This window comes from Solanum verrucosum, unplaced genomic scaffold, assembly GCF_900185275.1.
Source record: "Solanum verrucosum unplaced genomic scaffold, falcon-dt-bn FXZP01000280.1, whole genome shotgun sequence".
Lineage (NCBI taxonomy): Eukaryota > Viridiplantae > Streptophyta > Magnoliopsida > Solanales > Solanaceae > Solanum > Solanum verrucosum.
Window position 1 is genome coordinate 2,965,682 of NW_026019982.1, and position 22,928 is coordinate 2,988,609.

The window sequence follows — 22,928 nt, forward strand, 5'->3', positions numbered from 1 at the left end:
AGATTGAAAGATTCTTTAAATGCTTGAACAGTGACTTGAATATAGATAGTACAAAAATTTGCCCCAACTGTTTTTATCTCACTCCGACTTTTCTCGGATGCTCAAAAAAGGATTCAAATGTTTGAAGGTGGGAGGAACAACTTTGCTTTGAGGGATCATATGTGACTGGTGATCATGATCAAAGTGAAGGAGGTGAGGAAGGCTTAACTCTCAGCCAACATCTTCAATACCAGGTTTCCCTTGTAGTTTCCAGTTACTCATCCATATCACAGATTTGAGATTTTGCACGGTTGCAAGCTTACCGACAAATAGCTATAATGACAGTTTTCCGGTACCAGTATTTTGTTATAGTATATAATGTTTTGGCGCTTTTTATTCATCCTTCTAAAACAAAAAAAAAAGGTGTACACAGAGGGAGCTGCTAACAATTACAAGCGTTCCTTATCTGTTAGCATTTTACAAGCATTCCTAACTTTGAGAATGAAATCCCATATTATCCACATGTAGTTGTACTCTGACATGTCGAGGCAAATCATCAAAAATGTGAAATATATTGTTCTGGGAGTAGTAGATGCTTTGCACTAAGTTTAGTTGAAATCACTTAAGCTTATTTAACTGTTCAATTTTTAAATTTTGAAATCACAAAATCCTGGCATAGCTGCTTAAGCCTACATTATCATAAGAGTACATATTTCTATTACTTTTCAGTTGTTGTCAACATGCCATAAAAAAGGTTCACTTGTGAAGTTAAGCTCTTGATATTGGTAATTTAGTACCAAGAATCCACCCAAGTGGTAATGTCCATATTGTTCTTTGTTAAAAATAATATGATTTCAAATTCAAATTCGTCATTTTCTATAGCTCCATTATTTGTATCAGAAGGAATAAATATATTGCGTTATATGTTCATCAAAAACTTGATTGAAGAAATATAAGTGGCGTTTCCAGGATAATATGGCACTAGTATAACAAGTCCATCAATCAGGATATAACCACTCACAATATTGCGTCTGAGCCATTATGCCAAGAGGAACTAACTATCCCCCAGAATTGGTAATAGACGCATTATTATTATATTATAATCTTGTTCCAATTAAACAAAATCCAAACATGTTTGCTAATGAATTTTATGTAAAAAAAATTGAAGGGCCTCAGTGTGTGTAACAAAATCAGATCATTGATAATTAAATCTCACTGAAATCCGCTAAGATAATTAGAATTATCATCATAAGCCATAGTATATATTTCAACTATCATAACACAATATAACTGACAAGTTTTTTCAAAATCATTGAAATTATAACAAAAATAATTCAAAACACTACAAATTTGAATGTAAAGATACAAACGTGTGCTCAGACAGCCAAGGGTTTGTCTTCAACCAATGGGGGTCTAAATCCCCAGATCAGAAACTCTAGTCCACAAATTTGCTTCCTCATCACACTTTTTAAAAGAAAATTGCATTCAACAGAATGATAGATTATGCTGATTAATCTTAACATTAGCGATCGTGACCCAAACATATACAAATTAAATTGATTAAAACAAAAAATTTAAGTGGCGTTTCCAGGATAATATGGCACAGATATACAAGTCCATCAATCAGGATATAACCACTTGCAATATTGCGTCTGAGCCATTACACCGAGAGGAACTGAAAATCCCCCAGAATTGGTAAATAGACGCATTACTTAACCAAAGCAATCCAATTAGAGAAAAATAGATAGAAGAATTGATGCTCAGTGGAAGGAGAAGTCGTTAATTAATAAGCTCACGGAGAAGGCTTTTAAACCTTCTTCCACTGCCCTATACACCCTATGGTGCTTAATCTCATCACAGCATACTTTTCTATCAAACAATAAATTAAGAAAAAAATCACAAAATCATTTTTTGAGCAAACTAATTGTTTTCTGAAGGCTTCAGTGTGTGTAACATTCAGATCATTGATAATCAAATCTCACTGAAATCCGCTAAGATAATTAAATTTATCATCATAAGCCAAATACAGGTGTTTTCAAAAATAACTTCAACTCGTTGAAATTTCAGCAAAAGCATGAGAAAATCATTCAAAAAATAAAAATTTAAAGGGAAAATAGGAAGATGCAGAAGAAAAAGGTGTGCTCAGACAGCCAAGGGTTTGTCTTCAACCAAATGGGGGGTCTAATCCCCAGATCAGAAACTCTAGTCCACAAAATTGCTTCCTCATCACACACATAATAAGAATAGAATACAGAAAAAAAGAAAAACAAACTGAAAAATTCAAAGGAAGTGAATCCAGAATGAATCTTAGCTAATAGGAAGAAGAAGATCCATACATTACCGATAACCAGAAGAAGCCGATGATGAATCTAGCAGAGATGAGATGTATATATAAAGGTGGGGTTGGGGTGGGGATGTGTGTTTGACGCAGCTAGGGTTTGGTGTACTGTTTGGGCTGGGTCGAATTTTGCTAGGGTTTTGGGGGAACAATCCATAATGGGCCTATGGCAATATGGGCTTCGTTTGTAGTTTGGGTCGTCAATTAGATTCACACCACTGGGCGGGCCTATTATTCAGGTTTTGGGCCTAATATGAAACTTAACAAATATCCAGTTTTCAATTTTATAATTGAAATGTGGTTAATATTGGAACTTGAAATTACAAAATAATTTATTTAATAAAAAAAAAGGAAAAATTGTATGAAATAACAAACTATTAATTCAAATTAAATGTTATAGTCATAGTTTATTTTAATTGTAATTCGCAGCAAACATCCCATTTTTTTGTCATCTAATTCGATATACAATTAGTCATTTTTGGTATACAATTAGCCAGAGAAAAGTGTATATACAAATACAAATACAGATCTTATTTGTAATACTCCATAACTTAAAATACATTTGCGACTCGTAAACACCAATGCATAGATGTGATATCGGGGGAGGTATATCATTGCAAATGGTTAAGCATACCATGTAACCCTTATATTTAGTCATTTGAAGGGTTAAACAAAAGTTTTAGGTCAAAGAGATCATTAAAGAAAAGATTAAAGCTTAAAGGTTCATTGTGGAGGAATACTACAAATGATCTCATTTCTCATCTGACTTTAAACGAGCATATCTCCTAATATATAACGAGTTAGAGAGCCTACTACCTATCCAATTGAAGGTATTTGAGTCTAGTTTCCAACAAAACAAACCGCTCGTTAAAACGATATAAGAGTAAAAAGTTATGTTCATTCTACGACAAACGCGCGCACTGCCCAATCTCTGCGGGACATGTGGCACTTTAGAGAAAGTCGGCCAAACTTGTTGTTTTTATATTAGAAGTTTGGGATATACTTTCTCATATACTCAAGAACGTGTAAGGACTGGTTTCAACTTATTTCTTCAAGTTTTTCTCATCTTCAATCCACCAAAGCTTAAGTTGGTTTCTTCAAGAATCGAGTGTCTTCCTCTCCATAGACCTATAGATATACTTAGTTAAATGTTTTCTTGAAGGAAAAAGTATTGTTCTTGGAGAATAAAAAGGGCAGGGGCTACTTTTTTTTGATATATAGGTATGAATCCTCTTCTATCTGCATAAATAGTATTCCAAGGATGCTTTAAGTATAATTTGCGGGTAGGACTAAGGCTGGCAAACGGACAGGATCGGGTCAACAGGACCGGTTTTACCGGAACCGGTCCTCGTTACCGGATTTCGTTACCAGAACCGGGTCTTACCGGAACCGGTTTTACCGGAAATTTCCAACGGTTCCGTCCGGTCCCTTAGTTACCGGATTGGAACCGGTTTGGACCGGACCGGAACCGGTTCTTACCGGATCATTTTGTACCGGTAATTTTTTTTTATTTTTTTATTAACTTTAATTATTATATAATATTATATTATTAATTAATAAAATTATATTATTAAAAAACTTCAATTTAAAACTTTAAACTTTAAAGTTACTTTAAAGTTTCAATTGAATTTAAGTTTAAACTTTAAACTTAAAGTTTAAAATTGACTTTAAAATTTAAATTTTAAAGTTTATAACTTTATATTGAATTTAAAGTTTAAAATTGACTTTAAAGTTTAAAGTTTAAAGTTTATATTGAATTTAAAGTTTAAATCTTAAAATTCAATTTTATATTAAAGTTTAAACTTTAAACTAATATTAAAATAGTTGAAAATTAAATTTCTAAAATGACTTGGATTAAATATAAGAGACTATTTTAAAAGAAAATCAAGGCGAATAGCCGTATATTTATTCAAATAAATAAATTGTACAATACAAATATTAGAAAGAGACAAAGAGTACATAATCTAGGTATTGAATATTAATTATTGTACTAACAATTGAAACTCTTTTTAAAATCTTTTCGTAACTTTTGTATCATTTCGAAAGAAACATTTTTTGGAACTTGTATTTGTCGTTCTTCTTCCATTGCTTCCATACCATCATCACTATTATCACCAAATATTTCATCTATTTTGTCTTCTATTTGGCTATTTAATTGTGGTAGTCCGGTATTTCTTCTTTCGGCATTGACCCAATCTCGAAACAACACCAATATTTCCAAACTATCTTTTGCTAATGAATATCGATGATCTCCAATCATAAATCTCGCCGCACTAAAGGCTTGCTCCGAAGCGACCGATGATGCTTGAATCGCTAGCACATCTCGAACAATCCTAGCAAGGGTCGGAAATTGATTTTCACGATTCTTCCACCATACTAATATTGGAGCTTGAAGTTGTCCTTCTTCATGCCTAATTTTTTTCTCGTGCCTGATTGAAATATAAATCAAAATCATTATTAGTAGATGATTCAAGCTCAAGATAATCATCCATCCAATCATCCGTATCATCGCTTCTAGGTTTACAAGATGGAGGTTCAACTATTGGAATATTTTTTTCCATAGATTTATATGTATTATATAACTCTCTAGCTTTTATATATATGCTACTTTTACAATCTTCAACACTAGGAGTTTCATCATCTCTAATTTCTAAATTTGCATAAATCTTTTCAACCATTCTTTCAACACCTTTTAATTTGTAATTTGGGTTGAAAGTAGTAGCAGTCAAATAGATTTGAGGAATAAGAAAAAAATATTTTTTGAATTTTTCAATCATAAAAGCAAGGGAATTTTCAAATCGATCTTTTCCTTTATATTTTGCAAATTCAGATGAAATAGCACAAATATTTACTAAAACAGAAGAAATAGTTGGATAATATTGACCAGAAGCAGCATTTGTTGCTTTATAAAAAACACTTAAAAATTCAATAAGTTCTTTTGTATTTTCCCAATCTTCATAGCCAATTCTCAAATTCGGGTCCGCATTATGAGCATTAAAAACTAATTGTACCGGCTCTTGATAAATATAAGCAACTTGAAGCATTTCAAATAAAGAATTCCATCTAGTGCATACTTCTTTTGGAACTTTTCTATATTTAAGTCCACATTCTTTACAACGATTTTTAAATTCTGTAATTCTAGCTTTTATTTTAGCTTTAAAAATCCAATTACAAGCAAGTCTAATTTTTTCACAAGAAATTCCAAATTGAGAAACACCATCTTTTACTATCAAATTATACACATGTGCGGCACACTTAATATGAAAAGAATCATTATCAATTGGACAAAGTCTACATTTTAAATAATCAATTGCTTTCAAATTATTAGAAGCATTATCTAAAGTGACACTCATTATTTTATCACATATTCCATAAAATTGTAAAACAAGGCCTATTTTTGTTGCTATATAAGCACCGGTTTTAGTTTCTTCAACATATTTATATCCTAATATTCATTTTTGCATGTTCCATTCATGGTCAATCCAATGGACAGTAATTGTAAAATAATCATTACCATTAGGACTACGTCCCATATCAGAAGTAATAGATAATCTACCATCATAATAAACAAATAAACAACGAAGAAAATGACAATATTCTTTTTGATATTTAAAAAGATCACTTTTAATTGTACTTCTTGGAATACCTTCATAATCTGGGTTATACAATTCTCGAATATACTGAATAAAACCAGGATGTGAAGGAAATGAAAAAGGCAAACCACAAACAGCAACCATTTTAGCTAATTCTCTACGATCTTTTTCTTTACTATATGTGCGGTGTGTGCTTCGGCTAGCCGGGTTAGTCATATTTAAAACACTTTGAACCATATTAGAACCTCATTAGAACCTCCAGCTCCCATAGAATTTTCAGGTTGAGGTATTCCATTTCTATTAGCCCTTTCTATATCATCTAGGCGAGCAAATTCTTTATTACACTTTCTCAAATGTGTTCTTAGTCGTCCCGTTCCCCCTTGTGTACCCGTAGTTACATGTTTCATGATCAATTTACATTTCGTGCAAGTAACAGTAGTTTTTTCCTCATTTTGTACCAAAAATTTCCATACTAAAGATCTTTTAACACGTACAACGGTCTTTGAAAAAGTAGGTAAAGAGGGGACTTCATCTTGTTCCGGTAATTCGGTAGACGGACTAGCAGGGGTAGGGGTCTCATCATCTTCCTCATTTATTTCTACTTCCTCATCTAATTCTTCCTCAAAATTAGTAAAACATCTATTTAAAGTTTCATGATCTACTTCATTTTCGGAATTAAATTCAATAGGTCATGAGTCTCGTGTAAAAGAAGTTTCATCAACATGAGTATAATCATTAGTATTAATTCTAAATCTAGGAGGTGGCAAATTTTTAGAATTAGAACTACTTCATCCTCCCCTATTATTTTTTCTTTCCGACATTGGTCTTTTACCACTATATTTTTCAAAATTCATGTTCAAGTTTAAAATAATTAATATTATGAAAAACAAGCAAAGATAATATAACAAAAAAATAAAATAACTTAATTAATAAACAAATAAAAAATTAAAGTTGGAACGAATGTACCGAACGTCTACGTAAAAGTAGACGTATAACCAAAGCCGGAATTGAGAGATGCCAATTGAAGCTTCCGATTTACTTCAAATAAATCTCCGAAATTCGAACTCCAAGTCAATATCACAAAATAATAATTATGAATTTATGAGAGATTGAAAATTAAGAGATTTTATAAGATATTTATAGTTTGTGAATTTGTGATTTAAATGAAAAAATGTGATATATTTATAGTGTTAAGGGGTAGAGAGGGGTGGGGGGGCTGTTTGGAGCCGTTTTGGGCCCCAGCCCAACGGCTAAAAGGGCCCAACGGCTCCTTTAACGTTCACATTTTTAAAATAAAAAATAAAAAAAAAATTCAAATTGACCGTTGAACCGGACCGGAACCGGTTCTTACCGGACCGGATCAACCAGATAAAAATCCGGGTTCCGTTTCGGTACCGGTTTCGGTACCTATAAGACCGGTTCCTTACCGGTTCAACCGGTACCGGTCTAACCGGTACCGGTCTTACCGGTACGGGAACCGGACCGGAACCAGACCGGACCGGATAAAAACCGGTCTGTTTGCCACCCTTAGGTAGGACTCACAGGACGGTGATAGGAAGCCGTGAATCCATGTTTTACCGATTGTATTTAATGTTTAAGTGAGGAGGGAGTTTGTAGAAGGTTGTGTTGGCTGTTGTTTTGACCAAATGAGGTTCAATGGTATTGTATTGGGGAAGTAAGCTGATTACATTAAAACGGAAGGCGAGGTATAGAGAACGCGACTATTATAGTTCTTGAAACTTTGTCGCTCACCAAGTGTTTGATGAAATTCCTAAGTCGCTAGGAATATGTTGTAGCTGGTTATATGAACTCCTATTATTTTAATTTATTGCATTAGTTCTCTACCAACTTAAACTATGAGCTTATAAAGGAATTTGACATCGTTAACAAGGAACCGATGGGATGGTGATCGGAGGCCATGAGTTTTACTTTTATGTTAAGTGTGGATGATTAAGGGGGCTGGTTCTTTATGGTTAAAGGATGAGGAGTAATACTGAACATGTAAATAAGTCATAAGCCTATACTTGGAAAATAGAGAAAGAGAAGGGTGTGGTGATACACCACTCATCTATGATAATTGTTGAGATTGTCGCTCGCAAACCATTATTGTGTTTTTGGCATTGTTGTGACTCTTGATTAGTTTCTTATACTATCCTTTTATGATTTTATGTTATAGATAAAGTTTTAGCAAAGGAGTTTGATGATGTAAGATAGTAAGTCCCGAATTAAGGTATGTAAAGCTAAAACCTTTTTTGCCCTTAAGGCACGACCTAAACTCGCATGTTCTTCCGATAAATGTCACTATAGATTCTATGATACTTGAAAGAAAGTTATCCTATTTTATAAACCCTCTTATGTTGAGTCCTAAACCTATAGAGTTATAGTACTCTTCAAGGAAGCAATATGTTTCACACAACTACATTTGTCTACAGTTGGAACTCTTAGAAGTTAGCGGTGTACATGTTGCATAAATTTAAAGAAAGCAACCAGCCACAGATTGTTCGTAAGTGCATAGGTCACAAGATATATGATTCTCAAGCTAAAGAATGTAAACACAAACTGTATCACGAGCTATGTGATTAATGAATTAATTATTATAAATAATTGCAAGCAGTTGAGATTATAGACTACTCTGCAGCGTAGGGTGGGTATATTTAGGGCAACTATGTGCGACACTACTCTGTGCACATAATTCAAATATAGTCAGCTGGAATTTCCCGTCATGGATTCACCTGACTGATACACGCCTGCGGGCAGACCATACATGAGCCCTGGGGGGCGTACCTTGATAGACCTCGTTACCAGACTATGAGATTTCACGCGTGGTCATAACAGTGGGCTACAGATGCCATACAGGGTTCACTAATTACCGCTAGTAGGCCATCATGTGATTCCCTGACAGTTAGCTTTACAAAGAGCAAAAAAGCGATATAATGAAGTAAAGATATCACTTAGACAAATTATAGGGATTATGTATATATAAATGACTAAGACATGAAACATTCGATGAGGACCCTTGAGGTTGGTCACAATTCCAGTTACGGATTATGTCTCATGCATACACATGCTCAAATTTGCCTATCATGATATTTGATGTCTACTTGTTATTCAGTTTGCTTTACATACCCGTATATGTTTTGTATGTACTGACGTCCCTATTATTTTGGTGTTTCATTTGTATCGCTACAGGCTCAGGTGCTCAGGACAACAAGCACTTTCAGTAGACTAGAGACTTCCAGTTTAGTAGTTGGTAAGCTCCACCTCTACCTGGAGCTATCAGATATTTAGAGCCTATATTTTGCTACGTATGTACATATATCAGAATGGGTATGTCGGGGCCCTGTCCCGACTAGTTATCAGATTCTCAGAGGCATACTCTTTAGAGGCTTTGTAGACTTAGTCTTGCTTCCGTTGTAAAGTAGCCCAACGGGCCCTTTTGTTATCTATGTTTTAGTATGTGTCTTCATATAGGTTCTGCTGCTTATGAATCTTCAGCTTTGGCATGAGATTAGTAAGATATTTAGTAGGTGCTTGTGTATATCCTTGATGTTTGCCCCTTTTGTGACATTATTATACAAATTACAATGTATAAATGAATTTATACAAGACTGAACAATTTGTATAAAATTGGATGTTTGTAGCAAATTAAACAAATCAAAAGCTCCATAACAAACATAAAATTTGCTATGGAGCGCAATTATGCAAACTATAGTTATAACATACAAATATGATTTTTATGTTTGTTATATGTGAAAATTGCTCTAAAAAATATGTGATCGAAAACTGGTTAGTAGTCGTTGCTTCTACTATTCGTTACTTTATATTAAATATATATTCATTATACATATAATATATACACCTATACACAATATAGATATAGTTAAATTGTACAAATAATATATACTTCAGTACGTCATGTTGATAAACTAGATGATCGAAGGTACATTTCTGTAAGTTTCACGTAGTTATTAGGTGACATTGAATAATAAGAGGACATTCATCTTGCCTAAAGAGTTGGAGAGGCTAGACAGAGCATGAGGGAAAAGTGAGGTTGGGGAGGTATGGATAAGAAAGTTCATAGAGAATCATGTGCATGGCCTAAATTGTCATGAATCAAGAGTGAATGATCTAAACGCCTAACACATTGATACATCAACATTTTAAGAAAATGCTAATGATTCTCGATAATATGACAAACTTATTTGTTTATCACTCTTATTTTCCTTCTACTTCTTTTCAGTATTTTACACAAATCACACAGTGTTAAGAGTTAATTACATCTTATCTTTACTATTTTTCAAATTACACTTAGATTTAGTGGAATCTAGATACATCCCAAAACATCCCGATACATTAATTGCATCTCGGTTTCGGATACATCACTCAACGTCCCGATACATCGAGTAGGCCCGATATACCACGTAAAGTGATGTATCTGACCAATACATCGCATAAAGTGATGTATCCGACCTATACATCGTGTAAAGTGATGTATCCGAGAATAAGAGAGAGTAGGAATTTTTATAATTTTTTTCAAATGATAGGAAATTTTAGAGAATATGGTAAAATAAGTTGTGTATTTAGATAATTTTTTCTTCTTTTTTTCCCTTGCAAGTAAGTGTTAAGTATGGATCTAATGATCCATATATTCTACTATATGCAGTGGTGAATTTAAGATTTTTATTTAAAGGGGTTTGAAAAATAAAAATATAGTGCATACGTAGGATTTGAAAATAGAACCTGGACCCCTTAGATCCGCCCATGACTATATGGTACTATAATCTCAACTCTGATTATGCGAGTTGCATTGCTTGTCAAGTTGAGTTTAACTTCTTGTTTTGGTGTTTGTCCGATCAAGAAAGCAATGAAATTACTAATGAAAAATAATGTTTATATCAAATTATAATACTTAAAATGTTTTTTTCTAGCATTTACTTTCATTTTCAACTATAGTTCTTGTTTATTTGGTGAAGTGAATCTGTCAATGGCAAACCAACTTACCAAGTACCAATCAGAGTCATTAGATTATTGTGATTTGTGTACACACATATATAGAAGAAGTCTTCCATGTTTTCTTCTCCAAGTATTATGCTTTCTTCATATATTTCGTCTGTTTTTATGAGTTGTGGTGGGATGATTGAGATTCTTTTATTCTTAATTAGAGGTTTCAGATTTGACCCCTAGGAAAAAATCCTGTTGTGATCGCTGCTTCTAGAAATGGGTCCTGCAATGTGCAAATTTGAAGAGCATCTCGAATTTATTTTTTATTTTTGAAAAAAAAAAGATATATCTTCTTGACCCTTTGCTTGTACTAGAAATTCCTTCACATAAATTGGGAAGGAGTAATTAGCACAACAAACTTTCTGAAAATAGAAGAGATTTAAGAGTAATGGAGAAGAAAAGACTCTTGCCATTAGAATTTTATTTTGAAGCTCCCAATCAAGTTACAAAAGCAGAATAACAAACATACTATACAAAGGAACCAGCGGATTCGAATTCTGCTATGCCGGTGCACAAAGCAAGCACACAAGGAATTAATACAAATAATCCCCAAAAAAACAACAAGAAGACACAAACATAAAGCCAAATAATTGAAATTTTAAGTACAAATATAGGTTTCTCTACTTGTTCACAAATGCACATTGTTTTCTAATTTCACCAGCAGAGCCAGTCTTAACTTCTATCCTTCCCATTTTCTCCATCGCCTTTGCAAATTCTGCGTTGAATTCTTCGAGTGAACCCTTAACTAGCTGGTTGATGAATGATTTTGTTGTAGCACTTGTTGTTAAAGCTGCATCAGATTGAAATAAGCCTCTCCTTTTGAGCAAAAGCTTGTAGTAGCTTAGATCAAACGTCCTGAAACTACCAGGATCCATCTCAACTATCGTTGTATTGTCGTTGATTGATTTGCATTTTTTCCCCTTAAGATTGGATGCATATTCGCTGTCTAGAGATGGATCTTGTGTGCCTAAAACACCGGTGAAATTGTACAAACGTGTTGAAAATGACGAACAATGAGAGACTCCAATGGTGTGAGCACCTGAAAATTAAAAAAAAACCTCTGTTACAGTTATGCCCGAAAAATGAAAATTGTTACCAGAGACAAATTCAGGATTTCAACTTTGTGTAGTTTGCTTGTTACGAGAAGCAAATTCAAGATTTTAACTGATTGTACTTTTAAAAATATGAGTTCAGTCGAACCAATAGTGCATAGACTGCACTCGCGCCTCTATAAATGTGTATGTACTTCAATTGAGTTTACCTGATAAGAGGACCAAGTCTTTTAGATCAAGACCCTGGTTGGCAAAAGATGTTTGGAGACTAGACAAGTTACTTGTTGGAGGTGGAATATTTGCCAATGCTTCAGAAGCATTAGATATTTTTCCATCTCTTCTACCAGTTGGTACATTCCAGAAAGGTCCTCCCTATCATGCAAACAAGAAGATAATTAGACTGCGAGTTCAATCTATATGTACACACTGACTAATTAGTCGATGTTAAGTTATATAGCCAAATATTTATGTGTGTTATTTTCTCGAGTTTTATACTTACGGTGACCACAACAGAGTCTCTAGCAACTAAGGTAACAATATCAGCACAAGAAACAACTCCAGGGCATTCAGCTTCAACTATTTTCTTCACTCCATCTATGAATGAGAAACCTCTCAATGTTTGATTAGGAATTGCCACTTTTTCAGTCTGATTCTTCGTGCTCGAAGTGAAATTCAGAAGTACAGAACCATCACAACCCTGCAAAATTAAAAAAGCAAACAAAGAAACACTTAATTTGGAGCAGAATACACCGACAACTTATCCCATTAAATTTCATTTAGACACTCGATTTATGACCTATTCAAATGAACATCTGAACATATGATAAATATTAACGTACCCTGACAAAGCAATCATGGAAATGAAGTCGCAATAACGCTGCTGCAAGAGATGGAGCCTTTGGAATGTGCTTGTGGACATAGTCCTCAATAATTTTCTCTGCTTTTGGACAGCTTTTGGCATAGAAATTGAGTTGTAATTGTGCATGACTAGCATCTAAAAATATACCTACAATACAAATAACAAAGAGACCCAAGCCAAAAGAAGACATGTTTTTTAATTCTAGTGAAAGAGACCTTGGTATTTTTTTTTCTTTCTGTCACACATCAACTAGAGAGGATCAAAGCCAATTTATAGGACTAGAAATTAGATTAGTTATAGTATGTCTCTTTCAATAGAGCTTCTAATTAAGTGAGATTCCTTTTATTGTGACCAACCTCAATCATTTTGATGCTTAAGCAAACACCTATATTAAGATTGTTTAAAAGATCAAATACCAAATGAAAGAAAAATATGTATAGATATGACCAAAAGAAATTTTAACCTCCTTTACCACTATACTTGAATATTTCTAAAGGTTAAAGAAGATTCAACAACTCACATATAATTTTTTTCAAAAAAACTCCTTTTTACTCTATTTGCACCGTGTAATTTTTTAACGCAGGGAGTTGGTTAATTCTCGACACTTCTTAGTTCCGCCAACTGGATGGAGCCACCCATGTCCAATTGGTGCTTCAAAATTACATTGTATATATAATAGGCAAAACTTTTATGTGTATATTATATGTTGAGTTCACTTGACTTTCTTTATACTTTGACATCACGTAGTGAAAATTTTGATTCCGCCATAGTTTATTGTGCATGTGGAAGTCAATTTTTCAATAATTAGCACGTAGTAGTAGTACCTGCTACGTAGCATAATTAGCACATACATATATATGAACTGGACACACTGACTTTTTGCTATTTATTCATCTTTGATGTGAAAGGCATAATGTAAGGATCAACATAATTGCATAATTACAATAATAGAGATTAGGTTTTTAAAAAGTTGGAATATAGTGGTATTCAATTTTAAAAAAAAAACTTCACCAAAAACCAATTACATAATCCTGCCTAGATAAGATTGATTGATTGATTCTGCGTTTGTTGAGAAGATAATTAGGCCAATAGTAGTTTTTGTCTTAATTAATTTAAGTTTTTAGTCAACTAATTCCCATGCAAAGAGTAAGATCACGTATGCCTTGGAGATATTCAATGATAAAATAAATATTCATCCATCAAGGAAATTATACAAAATAATATATATTTAGCCGATATTAGATATTATAGCTACAGTTTAAGAAAATTGTAATTTGGGGCTACAGTTTCTCCAATTCTTGCTATTCGCTTGATTTGTATAGATCCAGAATTTGTATAATTCGATTCCTGATTGTATAAATTCAAACTTTTGTATATGCTTATCCTAACTATTTGTATACAATTTATGAAAAATCCATACTGCAATTGTCATGGTTTCCTTTTTTTAGAGTGAAACGATAAGAACTTTGACTAACATTTTACGATGTATTTTTTCATCATATTGATATGCAAAAAATTGCAATTTATAGTACTTTTCGTGTAGTTATTGAATATCTAAAATTTTTGTTTAAAATATCAAATTAATGTAATCTAATTTAACTTTGAAAGTTAGTCAAATTGACTTTGGAAAAACGCAACATGACAATTAAAAGTGGACATAGGGAGTAATAAATTACCATGTTTGTGTTAGTGTAATATACCACAAATACAGTAAATTACGGTTGAAAATAACATCACAAAAAAATGAATGAATAAATTTTTAGGCTGAGGTGCGGATAGGTCGCTCTCTTTAAGGAGATTCAAGCCCACTGCGGCATAATCTACACCGATCTAACAGTATCACTCTTGACTTGTCCCCTTCAGGATACAACAGTCCAACAACGTTGTACAACTCAAACAACTCCGGATTAGTTGAAGAGTCCAAAGCTCCACATAAGAACACCTTCCTTCAACAGATAAATATTCTCTTTTTCATAGTGAATACAGTTAAAGACTTTGAATATTTTCTTTGGCTTAACTCTCTCTTTCACTACTACCCACTACAATATTTTCCACACTTAACATTTTTCTTACTTCCCTTCGCAAATGAAGAAACATCACTATTTATAGGTGAAGAAGTATTCCATGTAATCAATGGGTAGAATGTGGTGTAGTAATGTGGGTAGATGAATGTAATAGATGTTAAATAAGTTACAAGAAATTAATGGTAATATGAATTCCAAGAAACTAATGGTAATATGAATTACAAGAAACTAATGACCATGAGAGTTACAAGAAGTCAAGAACTAATGGTCATATAGGTTACAAGAATCAATAGTCATCTTCTACCATAATTTATACCCACTAACATATGCACTTAATATTTTGTTTTAATAATAAAATGCATCTACAACAACAATTTGTATATTGGCAAGCGAAATGAACAAACAAAGTTATGAAAAATTCTTAAATATATAAATACAGAATTTGTTTATACTTACCCTATTTGTATATTCGTAAGCGAAATATACAAATGGAGATAAATATACGAACCGCAGCTTCCATAGCAAACGAAACTATAATTATGGAGCACAATTATCAAAATTATAGCTATAAAGCCTATTTCTAAAATTTTGTAAAAAAAGGGGGGCAATGAAATAACTTATTCCAAAAAGAAAATTTTCACTCTTGAAATTGAGGAAATGATTGGACTATAACTATTATTTATTTACATAGGGGAATTTTCGCTTATAGCCACTCAAAAACAACTTAATTATGATTCGTAGCTATAGTTTGCTAATTACAATTCATAGCTACATGTTAGAGGGGAGACGAACCAAATATGTATATCTGTCAGATAATTGTATATATGTAGCTGGTATACATATGTATTTGTATATCTGGCGAACAAGATTGGGAGAGGGAGGATAGAGGCGAGTGAGATTGGGAGAGGGAGGAGAGATACGAGCGAGATTGGGAGAGGGAGGAGAGAGGCGAGCAAGATTGGGAGAGGCAGGAGAGAGGCGTGCGAGAGAGAGAGCAGAGAGTGGAGAGAGACTAATTGTATTTGTATATGTGACATATAATTGTAAATGTATGTGTATAATTTGTATTTATATATGTATAAAAGAGGAGAGAATGGCATTATTACAACTAAAATTAAGTTGTGAGTCATAATTAATTCAAACTATAATCATGTTAACTAATTAACTAGTATAATTATCAAAAAGTTCGTCGAATGGATTTCAATCAGGGGGGGACAAAAGAGAAGTATTTATTTATATATATAAAAAGGTATATTTTCTTGATATTATTCCCCCGCAACTTAATCTTCTATTTAAAACTTTATCTACACCAAATTCTTCAAAGTCAAATTATAGTTTCTGAACAAAATAAAATTTAAAAAAAGTTCTAGCTATTAGATTTGTTGTCTAAATCAATTGCTCCATCCTCTTACTTAAAATATGTTCTTATTGCTTAAAATATGTGATCTAAATATATATTAAAAGAAGCCAATTTGAAGAGGAAAACATGCAAAATTATAGTAAGGAAGAATCCCCCATATGTAGTATCCTGTAAATTTTTACCATTATATGTGAAAGTGTTACTATTTAGGAAATTAAATAGACATTTCCTTGGCTATAATTTTCTCAACTTTTAAAAAGATAAATCATTAGCTATGTCAACTTGTAACACTCTATAGTAAAATTTTACTTTTAGGAAACTGAAAAATCTACACCAAATTGACCCTTGTATATACTTATTCTTAATAAGAGGGAGTAATTAGTACAAAAAAAATGAAGAAGAAAAGGCTGTTGTCATTGGAATTTTATTTTGAAACTCCCAATGAAGGTACAAAAGTCGAATAATAAACATACTATATACAAAGGAACATCAATACAAATAATCCCCAGAAAAACAATAACAAAACACAAACATAAATTCGAAATTTTTAAGTACAAACATAGGTTCTCTACTTGTTCACAAATGCACATTGTTTTCTAATTTCACCAGCAGAGCCAGTCTTAACTTCTATCCTTCCCATTTTCTCCATAGCCTTTGTGAATTCCGCATTGAATTCTTCGATGGAACCCTTAACTAGCTGGTTGATGAATGATTTTGTTGTAGCACTTGTTGTTAAGGCTGCATCAGATTGAAATAAGCCTCTCCTTTTGAGCAAAAGCTTGTAGTAGCTTAGATCAAACGTCCTGAAACTACCAGGATCCATCTCAACTATCGTTGTATTGTCGTTGATTGATTTGCATTTTTTCCCCTTAAGATTGGATGCGTATTCACTATCTAGAGATGGATCTTGTGTGCCCAAAACACCAGTGAAATTGTACAAACGTGTTGAAAATGACGAACAATGAGAGACTCCAATGGTGTGAGCCCCTGAGAATTAAAAAGGACCTCTATTGTAGTTATGCCCAAACAATTGAAAATTGTTACCAGAGCCAAATTCAAGATTTAAAATTAGTGTAGTTATGCTTGTTACGAGAAGCAGATTCAAGATTTGAACTGATTGTACTTTTAAAAATATGCGTTCAGTCGAACTAGTAGTGCATAGGCTGCACTCGCGCCTCTATAAATGTGTTTGTACAACTCCAGATTAGTTGAAGAGTCCAAAACTCCACATAAGAACACTGTCCTTCAACAGATAAATATTCTCTTTTTCATAGTGAATACAGTTAAAGACTTAGAATATTTTTTTTTGTCTTAACTCTCTCTTTCACTACTACCCACTACAATATTTTTCACACTTAACATTTTTCTTACTTTCCTTCACAATGAAGAAACACCATTATTTATAGGTGAAGAAGTCTTTCATATAATCAATGGGTAGAATATGGGTAGATGAATGTGATAGATGTTACATAAGTTACAAAAAACTAAGTAATATGAATTACAAGAAACTAATGACCATGAGAGTTACAAGAACTAATGGTCATATAAGTTACAAAAACCAATAGTCATATTCTACCATAATTTATACCCACTAACATATGCACTTAATATTTTATTTTAATAACAAAATGCATATACAACAACAGTTTGTATATTGACAAGCGAAATATACAAACGAAGTTCTGAAAAATTCTTAAATATATAAATACAAAATTTGTATATACTTACCCTATTTGTATATTCGTAAGCGAAATATACAAAAGGACATAAATATACAAACGACAACCGCCTTAGCAAACAAAACTATAATTATGGAGCGCAATTATCAAAACTATAGCTATAAAGCCTATTTCTAAAATTTTCTAAAAAAAAAAAGGGGACAATGAAATAACTCATTCCAAAAAAGAAATTTTTCACTCTTGAAATTGAGGAAATGATTGGACTATAACTATTATTTATTTACATAGGGGGATTTTTGCTTATAGTCACTCAAAAATAACTTAATTATACTTTGTAGCTATAATTTGCTAATTATGATTCGTAGCTACATGTTAGAGGGAGGAGAGAGGCGGGCGAGAGAGGAAATAGAGTAGGGAGGATCAAATTGTATATGTATATCTGACAAATAATTGTATATATATAACTGATATACATATTTATTTGTATATCTGGCGAGCGAGAATGAGAGAGGGAGGAGAGAGGGCAGAGAGTGGAGAGAGACGGACTGTATATGTATATGTGTCAGATAATTGTATATATGTAACTGGTATACATATGTATTTGTATATCTGGTGAGCAAGATTGGGAGAGGGAGGAGAGAGACAGGTGAGATAATGAGAGGGAGGAGAGAGGCGAGTGAGATTGGGAAAGAGAGGAGAGAGGCGAGCTAGATTGGGAGAGGGAGGAGAGAGGGCAGAGAGTGGAGAGAGACTAATTGTATTTGTATATGTGACATATAATTGTATATGTACATGTATAATTTGTATTTGTATACTATAAAAGAGGAGAAAGTCGAGAGAGAGAAGAGAAATGACATTATTACAACTAAAATTAAGTTGTGAGTCATAATTAATTCAAACTATAGTTATGTTAGCTAATTAACTAGTATAATTATCAAAAAGATCGTCGAATGGATTTCAATCGGGGGGGGGGGGGGGGGCAAAAGAGAAGTATTTTTTAAAAAAAGGTATATTTTGTTCATATTATTTCCCAGCAACTTAATCTTTTATTTAAAACTTTATCTACACCAAATTCTTCAAGGTCAACTTATAGTTTCTGAACAAAATAAAAAATTTAAAAAGTTCTAGTTATTAGATTTGTTAACTAAATCAACTGCTCCATCCTCTTGCTTAAAATATGTTCTTCTTGCTTAAAATATATGATCTAAATATATTAAAAGAAGCCAATTTGAAGAGGAAAACATGAAAAATCATAGTAAGGAAGAATCCCCCATATATAGCTAGCGTTTGACCATAGATTTCCAAATATTTTTGGCAAATATTATTTGGGTGAAAATTTGGGTGAAATTTCACCATGTGTTTGGCCATAGTATTTGGGAAACATATTTCACTTTTTTAGAAAAATATGATTTATACCCACAAGTTTTAAAAACTATCAAAACTAACCATAAGTTTGTATTACAAGTCAATTGGATCTTCGTTGCAACAAATAACAAGTAGTGTCCGTGACACTGGAGCAATGTGGTAGTTTAGAGTGAGTGAAACAAGCATCATTCCATACATCGTGAAGTAGACAAAGCACATGACTTTATTACTCTGAGCCGATTGTTCATCATTTTCATCAACAACCATATCATCACTTTCATATTCACCGAATATTTCATCACTATTTTGGTGTTCACGTAAAAAAATATGTAATACAACGCAAACAACTACTATAGAGGGTGTTTTTGTGAAAGATAAAAGTTTGGTGTAAAATTTCAATTTTTAAAAGATCTCAAATAATGAGATTTGGCCTAAATACTAGAAAAACCTAGTATTTGGGAATTTGTGATATTTGCCAAATAATGACAAATTGTGTGGACAAACACTATTTGCAAAATTTTCCCCAAATATTATATTACTTAGGAAATCTATGGCCAAATAGACTTTTCCTTTACTATAATTTTCTCTAACTTTTAAAAGATAAATCATTAGCTATGTCGACTTGTAACACTTTTAGTAAAATTTTACTTTTAGGAAACTGAAAAATCTAGATCAAATTCATAGTCAAACTTAAGAGTATTGACCCTTGTATATACTTACTTATATACTTAATAATAAGAGGGAGTAATTAGTACCACAAAGATGGAGAAGAAAAGACTCTTGCCATTAGAATTTTATTTTGAAGCTCCCAATCAAGTTACAAAAGCAGAATAACAAACATACTATACAAAGGAACATTAATACAAATAATCCTCAAAAAAACAACAAGAAGACACAAACATAAAGCCAAATAATTGAAATTTTAAGTACAAATATAGGTTCTCTACTTGTTCACAAATGCACATTGTTTTCTAATTTCACTAGCAGAGCCAGTCTTAACTTCTATCCTTCCCATTTTCTCCATCGCCTTTGCAAATTCCGCGTTGAATTCTTCGAGTGAACCCTTAACTAGCTGGTTGATGAATGATTTTGTTGTAGCACTTGTTGTTAAAGCTGCATCAGATTGAAATAAGCCTCTCCTTTTGAGCAAAAGCTTGTAGTAGCTTAGATCAAACGTCCTGAAACTACCAGGATCCATCTCAACTATCGTTGTATTGTCGTTGATTGATTTGCATTTTTTCCCCTTAAGATTGGATGCGTATTCACTATCTAGAGATGGATCTTGTGTGCCCAAAACACCAGTGAAATTGTACAAACGTGTTGAAAATGACGAACAATGAGAGACTCCAATGGTGTGAGCACCTGAAAATTAAAAAAAACCTCTGTTATAGTTATGCCTGAAAAATGAAAATTGTTATCAGGATTTGAACTTTGTGTAGTTATGCTTGTTACGAGAAGCAAATTCAAGATTTGAACTGATTGTACTTTTAAAAATATGCGTTCAGTCGAATCAGTAGTGCATATGCATTATGGAATATGTCGAAGTAAACATAAAAATAAATGTGCATGTACTTCATCAATTTAGTTTACCAGATAAGAGGACTAAGTCTTTTAGATCAAGACCCTTGTTGGCAAAAGATGTTTGGAGACTAGACAAGTTACTTGTTGGAGGTGGAATATTTGCCAATGCTTCAGAAGCATTAGATATTTTTCCATCTCTTCTACCAGTTGGTACATTCCAGAAAGGTCCTCCCTATCATGCAAACAAGAAGATAATTAGACTGCGAGTTCAATCTATATGTACACACTGACTAATTAGTCGATGTTAAGTTATATAGCCAAATATTTATGTGTGTTATTTTCTCGAGTTTTATACTTACGGTGACCACAACAGAGTCTCTAGCAACTAAGGTAACAATATCAGCACAAGAAAACAACTCCAGGGCATTCAGCTTCAACTATTTTTTCACTCCATCTATGAATGAGAAACCTCTCAATGTTTGATTAGGAATTGCCACTTTTTCAGTCTGATTCTTCGTGCTCGAAGTGAAATTCAGAAGTACAGAACCATCACAACCCTGCAAAATTAAAAAAGCAAACAAAGAAACACTTAATTTGGAGCAGAATACACCGACAACTTATCCCATTAAATTTCATTTAGACACTCGATTTATGACCTATTCAAATGAACATCTGAACATATGATAAAATATTAACGTACCCTGACAAAGCAATCATGGAAATGAAGTCGCAATAACGCTGCTGCAAGAGATGGAGCCTTTGGAATGTGCTTGTGGACATAGTCCTCAATAATTTTCTCTGCTTTTGGACAGCTTTTGGCATAGAAATTGAGTTGTAATTGTGCATGACTAGCATCTAAAAATATACCTACAATACAAATAACAAAGAGACCCAAGCCAAAAGAAGACATGTTTTTTAATTCTAGTGAAAGAGACCTTGGTATTTTTTTTTCTTTCTGTCACACATCAACTAGAGAGGATCAAAGCCAATTTATAGGACTAGAAATTAGATTAGTTATAGTATGTCTCTTTCAATAGAGCTTCTAATTAAGTGAGATTCCTTTTATTGTGACCAACCTCAATCATTTTGATGCTTAAGCAAACACCTATATTAAGATTGTTTAAAAGATCAAATACCAAATGAAAGAAAAATATGTATAGATATGACCAAAAGAAATTTTAACCTCCTTTACCACTATACTTGAATATTTCTAAAGGTTAAAGAAGATTCAACAACTCACATATAATTTTTTTCAAAAAAAACTCCTTTTTACTCTATTTGCACCGTGTAATTTTTTAACGCAGGGAGTTGGTTAATTCTCGACACTTCTTAGTTCCGCCAACTGGATGGAGCCACCCATGTCCAATTGGTGCTTCAAAATTACATTGTATATATAATAGGCAAAACTTTTATGTGTATATTATATGTTGAGTTTCACTTGACTTTCTTTATACTTTGACATCACGTAGTGAAAATTTTGATTCCGCCATAGTTTATTGTGCATGTGGAAGTCAATTTTTCAATAATTAGCACGTAGTAGTAGTACCTGCTACGTAGCATAATTAGCACATACATATATATGAACTGGACACACTGACTTTTTGCTATTTATTCATCTTTGATGTGAAAGGCATAATGTAAGGATCAACATAATTGCATAATTACAATAATAGAGATTAGTTTTTTAAAAAGTTGGAATATAGTGGTATTCAATTTTAAAAAAAAAACTTCACCAAAAACCAATTACATAATCCTGCCTAGATAAGATTGATTGATTGATTCTGCGTTTGTTGAGAAGATAATTAGGCCAATAGTAGTTTTTGTCTTAATTAATTTAAGTTTTTAGTCAACTAATTCCCATGCAAAGAGTAAGATCACGTATGCCTTGGAGAATTCAATGATAAAATAAATATTCATCCATCAGGGAAATTATACAAAATAATATATTTAGCCAATATTAGATATTATAGCTACAGTTTAAGAAAATTGTAATTTGGGGCTACATTTCTCAATTCTTGCTATTCGGCTGATTTGTATAGATCCAGAATTTGTATAATTCGATTCCTGATTGTATAAATTCAAACTTTTGTATATGCTTACCCTAACTATTTGTATACAATTTATGAAAATCCATACTGCAATTGTCATGGTTTCCTT

General features: G+C 32.7%; 1 protein-coding gene, 7 non-coding genes and 1 pseudogene across 8 annotated transcripts; all 9 read right to left on the bottom strand.

Annotated features, from left to right (window-relative positions):
- Positions 1 to 927: 927 nt before the first annotated feature.
- On the bottom strand, positions 928 to 1,055 carry LOC125817779 (small nucleolar RNA snoR80). Its single transcript, XR_007442314.1, has one exon. It is a non-coding gene; the product is annotated as a small nucleolar RNA snoR80 (small nucleolar RNA).
- A 91-nt stretch (positions 1,056 to 1,146) lies between these two features.
- LOC125817770 (small nucleolar RNA R11/Z151) lies at positions 1,147 to 1,235 on the bottom strand. Its single transcript, XR_007442307.1, has one exon. It is a non-coding gene; the product is annotated as a small nucleolar RNA R11/Z151 (small nucleolar RNA).
- A 112-nt stretch (positions 1,236 to 1,347) lies between these two features.
- On the bottom strand, positions 1,348 to 1,448 carry LOC125817769 (small nucleolar RNA Z157/R69/R10). Its single transcript, XR_007442306.1, has one exon. It is a non-coding gene; the product is annotated as a small nucleolar RNA Z157/R69/R10 (small nucleolar RNA).
- Positions 1,449 to 1,549: 101 nt separating this feature from the next.
- Positions 1,550 to 1,676, bottom strand: LOC125817776 (small nucleolar RNA snoR80). The gene has a single exon (XR_007442312.1). It is a non-coding gene; the product is annotated as a small nucleolar RNA snoR80 (small nucleolar RNA).
- A 58-nt stretch (positions 1,677 to 1,734) lies between these two features.
- On the bottom strand, positions 1,735 to 1,843 carry LOC125817772 (small nucleolar RNA Z152/R70/R12). The gene has a single exon (XR_007442309.1). It is a non-coding gene; the product is annotated as a small nucleolar RNA Z152/R70/R12 (small nucleolar RNA).
- Positions 1,844 to 1,914: 71 nt separating this feature from the next.
- On the bottom strand, positions 1,915 to 2,001 carry LOC125817771 (small nucleolar RNA R11/Z151). The gene has a single exon (XR_007442308.1). It is a non-coding gene; the product is annotated as a small nucleolar RNA R11/Z151 (small nucleolar RNA).
- Positions 2,002 to 2,113: 112 nt separating this feature from the next.
- Positions 2,114 to 2,215, bottom strand: LOC125817768 (small nucleolar RNA Z157/R69/R10). The gene has a single exon (XR_007442305.1). It is a non-coding gene; the product is annotated as a small nucleolar RNA Z157/R69/R10 (small nucleolar RNA).
- A 9,316-nt stretch (positions 2,216 to 11,531) lies between these two features.
- LOC125817547 (peroxidase 3-like) lies at positions 11,532 to 13,012 on the bottom strand. The gene is made up of 4 exons (XM_049497092.1): positions 12,803 to 13,012; positions 12,463 to 12,660; positions 12,173 to 12,335; positions 11,532 to 11,950 (listed from the first exon to the last, which is right to left on the bottom strand). Exons 1-4 carry the CDS (start codon positions 13,010 to 13,012, stop codon positions 11,532 to 11,534), a joined length of 990 nt encoding a protein of 329 aa, XP_049353049.1.
- A 7,003-nt stretch (positions 13,013 to 20,015) lies between these two features.
- On the bottom strand, positions 20,016 to 21,681 carry LOC125817535 (peroxidase 3-like; annotated as a pseudogene).
- Between the last annotated feature and the right edge of the window lie 1,247 nt (positions 21,682 to 22,928).

Bases quoted from the DNA above. Each gene is read 5' to 3' on its own strand.
- LOC125817547 (XM_049497092.1), bottom strand. From the start codon at position 13,012: ATGTCTTCTTTTGGCTTGGGTCTCTTTGTTATTTGTATTGTAGGTATA. The intron at 12,661-12,802 runs GTACGTTAATAT...TTAATTTTGCAG, and splicing joins TCCATGATTGCTTTGTCAGG to GGTTGTGATGGTTCTGTACT. The intron at 11,951-12,172 runs GTAAACTCAATT...TTTAATTTTCAG, and splicing joins AGACTTGGTCCTCTTATCAG to GTGCTCACACCATTGGAGTC.